Here is a 7,562-nt window from a genome sequence, read left to right as displayed (position 1 = left end):
ACTTAATTTGTCTGGAATCCCTGTCTGATATACCGCTATAATCGGCTACTGTTAGATAAAACATAAAAATGTTATGATATCGATTTTATATTTATTTATAAATTAATTTCTGTTATCAATTTCTAAGACATAATATAAATTATGCCATTAAACATAGTTAAAAAAAATTCAACTTTAATTACTTAAGTTTACATAATATGAGGTCGAATCTCGACACCACTCATGAGCTTATTGTTTATATTCTTTTAGCAAATCATATAAGAAAGTGCTAAGCGAACAAATAAAAGTAAAATACTTTAATGGCTTACATATGAAAGCCAAATATAGAAAAACAAATCACACTTATATTTTCTATAATTATTCTTTCATAATTTTATAGAAACGAATCTTATAAAACCCTTTTGTATAAATATTAAATTACATACAACCCAATAAGGCAATACATTAATCGTATTTTTACCAACTTATTTCTCCAAGATTTTATAGTCATATATAGTAAATCAAACGTTTCTTTTGCTGGGAAAAAATCGGTTCCCTCAAGCTCGGCTTCTACAGCCTTTTGCGGAAGTCAATCAACAAGATCTTTATCTCGGATCTCGGCAATACCTCGGCCTGAACTTCACCAGATCGGGCAGCGCAACGGAAAAATCAAAGATAAAAACGGGAGAGAGAGAAGGGGAGAGAGAGAACACAAACAGTTTTAACGTGGGAAAACCTTCTTCAATGAAGAAGTAAAAAACCCACGGGACTTAGTCCAGATCAAAAAATTCACTATGAAAATAATGGTTACAAATAATCAAGATTCACCAATATGGTGGTTAACTCAACCTCTCCAACAATGGTGATAATCAAATCTCCCTAGAGATGTTTCGCTCAAACTCTCTCTAGAGATCTCTCAAATACAAAGCATAAAGCTTTGCTCAAATCATTCAAACAATTTTTCTCTCAAATCTGTTCTCTCTTCTCTCTTCGCTGACCTAGCATCCACCCTCAACTAATGAATATATAGAGAAGGTGGAATTTAGGGTTAAGGTTTTTAGAAAACTCCTCAATGGGCTTGGGCTTAGCATTGAAGGAGGAAGCCCAACAAATCTCCCCCTCCGACTTCAATGCGTCAGCTTCAGCATCAACCCGGCTCCTTCACAGCAGTCTTTAAATTTCCTTGCTGAAACCGACTTTGTCATCATGTCGGACCAATTTTGGTCAGTGTGCACCTTGACGAGTTCGAGCTCTCCACCTTCCACCACATTCCGGATCCAGTGATACCTCACATCAATGTGCTTAGTGCGGGAGTGATAGGTCGAATTTTTTGCAAGATGGATTGCGCTTTGATTGTCACAACCCAGCTCGTACTTGTCTTGATCATGGCCGAGTTCCATGAGGAACTTCTTCATCCACAGCATCTCTTTGCTTGCCTTAGTAGCGGCAATGTACTCAGCCTCAGTTGTCAATAGTGCAACACGTTTCTGAAGTCTTGATTGCCAAGAGACAGCTCCTCCGGCAAATCTCATCAAATATCCTGTAGTCGACTTCCTCGGAGGTACTTGAAGATCCACTTCACTGCTTCCCAGTGCTCTTTGCCAGGGTTTGACAAATACCGGCTTACCATTCCAACAGCATACGCCAAGTCGGGTCTAATGTAAACCATTGCATACATCAAGCTTCCGACAACGGATTGGTAAGGGACCTTCATCATCTCATCTTTGTCTTCATCAGATCTCAGACATTGCTTCTGGTTCAGCTTTATGTGTCCGGCAAGGGGGGTGCTAACTGTTTTGGCTTTGTCCATGCTGAATCTCTTCAGAATCTTCTCAATATATTTCTCTTGACTTAGCCACAGTAGCTTCTTCTGTCGATCTCGGATGATCTTGATTCCGAAAATCTGCTTTGCAGGGCCGAGGTCCTTCATTGCGAAGGACGAGCTCAACGCCTTTTTCAGGGCGGCTATCCTCGATTTGTCTTTCCATAGAATAAGCATGTCGTCAACATATAACAACAAAACCAAAAAATCTCCGGCCTCATACCTCTTCACAAATACGCAGTGGTTAGCTTCTGTCTTTTCAAACTTATGATCAGTCATGAATGATTCAAACTTCTTGTACCACTACCGAGGTGCTTGCTTCAAGCCATAGAGACTCTTCTTCAACCGACATACCAAGTCTTCTTGGTCTGGAGCTTGGAATCCTTCAGGTTGCTCCATATATATTTCTTCTTCTAAATCACCGTGAAGAAATGCCGTCTTCACGTTCATTTGTTCTACCTCGAGGTCCATCGAAGCCGCCATGGCTAACACGGTTCGGACCGAGGTCATTTTCACCACAGGAGAAAAAATCTCCTCAAAGTCTACTCATTTCTTCTGATTGCAGCCTTTCACTACAATCCGAGCTTTGTATCTCGGCTTTTGCCCGTTCTCTTCATTCTTAATCTTGTAGACCCATTTATTTTTCAAAGCTCGTCTTCCTTTAGGCAACTCGGTCAACTCATAAGTCTGATTCTCGTGCAGAGACTTCATCTCGTCTTGCATTGCTTTTTCCATTCTTCTTTCTCTGAGCTCGTCACAGCCTCATCATAACTCTGAGGCTCACTGTCTTCAGCAACAACGGTGTATTCATCAGATGGGTATCTTGTAGAGGGTCTTCTTTCTCGAGTTGGATATCTCGGTTGTTCTTCAGCTTGAGAACCCGGTTCATCATTCTCATCCCGCATCTCATCATCAACTCGGACCTCAATGTCTTGGTCATCTTCAGCTTGTTGTTGGTCATCAATTTCTTCATTCTCTTGATTTTCTCCCCCAGCTTCAGCTCGGACAGGAGGATTGGGTTCTTCGCGTCTGACAGTAACTCGGACTTTGGGCTTCGAGATGTCATGAATGTTCTCATCTTCATGAAAGATCACATCTCGGCTTCTCACTATCTTCTTATTGATTGGATCCATAAGTCGGAACCCGAACTCACATCTCGGCGAACCAAGATAGATGCATTCTTTTGTCTTCGCATCAAGTTTTGCCCTTTCATCTTTAGGGATATGCATGAAAGCTCGGCATCCAAACACTTTCAATTGATTATAGGCCGAATTCCAACTTGTCCAGACTTCTTCTGGAATTTCTCCTTCAAGTGGCCGTGATGGTGAGAGGTTGATCAAGTCAACAACAGTTTTGACGGCTTCTCCCCATAATGATTTCGGCAATCCGGCATTGGATAACATGTTTCGGACCTTCTCTTTAATAGTTCTGTTCATCCGCTCAGCCAGTCCATTCAGCTGAGGTGTCTTAGGGGGCGTTTTCTTAAGTCAAATCCCGGTCGCTCTACAGTATGCATCAAATGGGCCGCAATACTCACCACCATTATCAGATCGGACCACCTTCAATTTCTTGCCAGTCTCCCTTTCAACTATAGCATGGAATTCTTTAAAGGATTAGAGTACTTGGTCTTTAGACTTCAATAAATATACCCACACTTTGCGGGAATGGTCATCAATAAATGAAACAAAGTACTGAGCTCCTCCAAGGGATCTTTCCGACATGGAGCAAACATCAGTATGGACGAGGTCAAGAATATACATGTGTCGTCTAGGTTGATCCGATCTTACAAAATAAACCCGATGCTGCTTTCCAGCTAGGCAATGCGTGCAACTCTCCAACGCTTGACCTTTCAACCCGGTCAATAATCCTTTCTTGTTCAGGATCTGGAGCCCTTTCGCGCTCATGTGGCCGAGGCGCTTGTGCCATAGCTCCAAGCTAGGTTCATCTCGAACAGAATTGGCTTCTTCGCCATTGATCTTTCCTTGCATCACGTACAAGGAGCCTTCCTTCTTACCTCAGGCCACGACCAAGTTTCCCTTGACCAGCTTCCATCTAACACTACCGAAGTAGTTCACTAACCCGGCATCATCAAGTTTGCCTACCGAGATTAAGTTCAAACGCATGTCAGGAACATGCCTTACATCTTTCAACACAAGTCGGAATCCGACATCCGTGATCAGAGTTACATCACTGACACCAACAATCTTGTTGGTCACTTGATTTCCCATCTTCACGACTCCAAAATCACCACCTCGGTAAGAGGAGAAAAAACCTTTGTGTGGAGTAACGTGGAAGGAGGCACCGGAGTCAACAATCCAGGTGCAGTCATCATATGCAACATTCAAATAATTATCCTCACCAAGGAGGAATATCTCGGCATTCGAGTTGGCAGCCACCGCAGTGGTGCTCTTGTCTTCCCTCTTCTTGGGAATAATCTGATCCGGCTTCACAGAGCCGTTCTTCTCGTCATTCTGCAGGGTTCAGCAGTCTGGCTTCTTATGACCTGTCTTTCCACAATAAAAGCACTTCAACTCATATTTCGGCTTTGACCGACCTCTGGACTTTCCTCTTCTGTCACGATCTCGACCTCAGCTTTTGCTTCTACCCCGGGATTCAGATTTCCCTTTCTTTTCAGCAATGTTGGCCTCAAACGTGCTTGAAACACCTCGTTCTCTTCTCCCGACTTCTTCGCTCAAAAGACTGTTTGTCACGACATCCATCTTCAACTTTTCTTCTGGAGCTGAATTACTCAAAGTCACCACCAGAGTATCCCAGCTTTATGGCAGCGAGCTCAACAGCAGCAAAGCCTGCATCTCATCATAAATTTTCATCTCAGCTTTTGACAGCTGATTCACAATACCTTTATAGGTGTTGAGGTGTTCAATCATGCTCATGTCGTCCTTGTATTCAAGCTTCACAAGTCGGCGAACCAGGTATGCTTTATTCCTGAGAGTCTTCTTCTGAATCATGGACTCTAGCTTCGTCCACAACTCATACGCGTTCGTGAACTCGGACACGTGCTCAAGGAGGCTTTTGTCAATATATTTTCTGATCGTAGCTACCGCCTTACGACTCTGAATCTCCCACTCCTTATCAGTTTTGCCCTCCGGTCTCTTTTCAAGGGTAATGGGCTCATATAAATCTTTGCAGTAGAGATGATCTTCCATCATCGGTCTCCAATAGGTGAAATTGTCTGCGGTCAACTTGAACATGTCTCCATCATTGGTTATGCCACTGGTCTCCATCCGTCTCCCTAAGAACCCGTCGAACTCGGGCTATGATACCACTTTTGAGAAAAAATCGGTTCCCTCAAGCTCGGCTTCTACAGCCTTTTGCGGAAGTCAATCAACAAGATCCTTATCTCGGATCTCGGCAATACCTCGGCCTGAACTTCACTAGGTCGGCCAGCGCAGCGAAAAAATCAAAAACGAAAACGGGAGAGAGAGAAAGAGAGAGAGAGAACACATGCAATTTTAATGTGGGAAAACCTTCTTCAATGAAGAAATAAAAAACCCACGAGACTTAGTCCAGATCAAAAAATCCACTATGAAAATAATGGTTACAAATAATTAAGATTCACCAATGTGGTGGTTAACTCAACCTCTCAAACAATGGTGATAATCAAATGTCCCTAGAGATGTTTCACTCAAACTCTCTCTAGAGATCTCTCAAATACAAAGCATAAAGTTTTGCTCAAATCACTCAAACAATTTTTCTCTCAAATCTGTTCTCTCTTCTTTGACCTAGCATCCACCCTCAACTAGTGAATATATAGAGAAGGTGGAATTTAAGGTTAGGATTTTTAGAAAATTTCTCAATGGGCTTGGACTTAGCATTGAAGGAGGAAGTTCAACATCTTCACCACCAAAAAGTATAATAATAATAATAATAATAATAATAATAAATCACAGAAATCAGTTTACCAAAATAAAATAATAATAATAATAAAAAAATACGGAAATCAACGGTTGTACAAATCAAATCCACGGTGAGGTGCCACTGTGCCACCAGTTTTAGTATGAGCTGATTCGTTATTAGTTCTCTCTCTCTCTGTTCGTTCGCCACTTTGAAACACTAACTCATGAGTTCAGAGAGAGAAAGCTGCAACTCTCGCCACTTCACATGGCTCATGAAGTCTTGCTTCCCCAATCCACATGACACTGACTTTTCCATCACAAAACCGCATCACCACCCTACTTACCCTACGCTCGCAAACACCATATCCTCCCTCCCCGACGACATCGTTTTGGACTGCCTCTCCCGCGTCCCGTCCTCTTCCCTCCCATCTCTCTCCCTCGTCTGTCGCCGCTGGTCCCGCCTCCTCCTCTCCCCGGACTTCTCCCACCTCCGCCGTCGCCTCCACCTCCTCCGCCACACCGCCGTCTCCATCGCCGCCACCGATTTCGGCCTTTCGGCCGCCACCCTCCTCGACGGAGCCTGGAACAACTCCCTCTTCCTCCCTTGCTACGACGCGGTTTCCCTCGACAACTTCCATTCCCTCTTGACCCAAGCGCGAGTGGCTTCGATTGGTCCAAGGATTTACGTCGTAGGAAGAAACGCTACATTGCGGTACGACACATGGACTGCCACCGTGACCCCGCGCTCCGCCATGATTTTCCAGCGCAAAAAATTCGCTTTGGCAGCCGTCGCCGGAAAACTCTACGTCGCCGGCGGTAGTTCGAGAACAGCCACGGTTGAGGAGTACGACCCTATGACGGACACTTGGTGCGTGGTGGCTCACGCGCCAAGGAGAAGGTATGGCTGTGTTGGGGCATCCGTGGATGGCGTGTTTTATGTAATTGGCGGGTTGAGAATAGGCGCGTCTGGAGAGAACGATTTCTCACGCGCCGCGGGAGGAGCAGAGGCTCATGCAGCTTATGCAAGTTCAATGGATTTGTTTGACGTGGAGGCGCGCGTGTGGCTCAGGAGCCGGGCCGTACCTGGGGGAGGCTGTGTGGTGGCGGCTTGTGCAGCTGCCGGGCGCGTCTACGCGCTGACCAGCCACGCGGTGGAACTCAGCTTTTGGAGTTTTGATGCACATAAGAAATGTGGTGGCCGTGGCGGAGGAGCATTTGGGGAGTGGTGCAGGATAAAGAGCCCACCGTTGCCTGCGCAGGTTAGAGTGGACACGAGAATGAGATTCAGCTGCGTTGGAATGGGAGACAAGGTGGCGCTGATCCAAGTTGCGGGGTGTGTGAATGAAGTGAGGGGCTCGAGAGAAGGGTGTGTTTTGGTGTACGATTGCATCGCCGGAGAGTGGGGCAAAGGGGCCGATTTGCCGGAGGTTTTTCGACGCGCCGCCTATGTGGGTGTGGAATGCTAAGTTGCGCCGGCCAAAGTGGTATCATTGTCTGGACTAATGTGGGGTAGCAGCAGACCAGCAGACAAAGTTGCGTGAGAGTTCATGATTGTGGTCCCATGCAAGAGTTTTGTTTAATATTTTGGTAATGACCAATGTGCAACTGCTTGTGATTGGCCTATTTTGGCTCGTTCACTGTAATGTAGTCAGATTTAATTCTTTTAAATTAAAGAATGATTAACATTTATTATTGACGAATCTACATCATCATGTTCATTGATTTGATATTCAGAAATCCAATCTTAATTTTGTTTCTAGATTTTGAAGTTTGCGACTTATTTTGACCACTACATCGTTAAGTGTGTTAGTAAAGTTTCGTATGATCCATGGATAATCACATTGTATATTTGTTTGCTAAAATGGAAAAAAATATAATCATATTGTTTGTACCACAGAGATATT

At 44.3% G+C, this 7,562-nt stretch overlaps 1 protein-coding gene across 1 annotated transcript; it reads left to right on the top strand.

Moving 5' to 3' along the window:
* The first annotated feature begins 5,830 nt into the window (after window positions 1-5,830).
* Window positions 5,831-7,358, top strand: LOC133285838 (F-box/kelch-repeat protein At5g26960). Its single transcript, XM_061483129.1, has one exon. It carries the CDS (start codon window positions 5,883-5,885, stop codon window positions 7,122-7,124), a length of 1,242 nt encoding a protein of 413 aa, XP_061339113.1. The 5' UTR covers window positions 5,831-5,882; the 3' UTR covers window positions 7,125-7,358.
* Window positions 7,359-7,562: the final 204 nt, after the last annotated feature.

This window comes from Gastrolobium bilobum, unplaced genomic scaffold (assembly GCF_033153095.1).
Source record: "Gastrolobium bilobum isolate Gb01-03AN ecotype WA unplaced genomic scaffold, APGP_CSIRO_Gbil_v1 utg2581, whole genome shotgun sequence".
NCBI classification, from domain to species: Eukaryota; Viridiplantae; Streptophyta; class Magnoliopsida; order Fabales; family Fabaceae; genus Gastrolobium; species Gastrolobium bilobum.
Note: the sequence above shows the minus strand (reverse complement) of the source record. Positions and strands in the feature narration are given on the sequence as shown.

Coding starts and splice junctions, on each gene's coding strand:
- LOC133285838 (XM_061483129.1), top strand. CDS start 5,883: ATGAGTTCAGAGAGAGAAAGCTGCAACTCTCGCCACTTCACATGGCTC.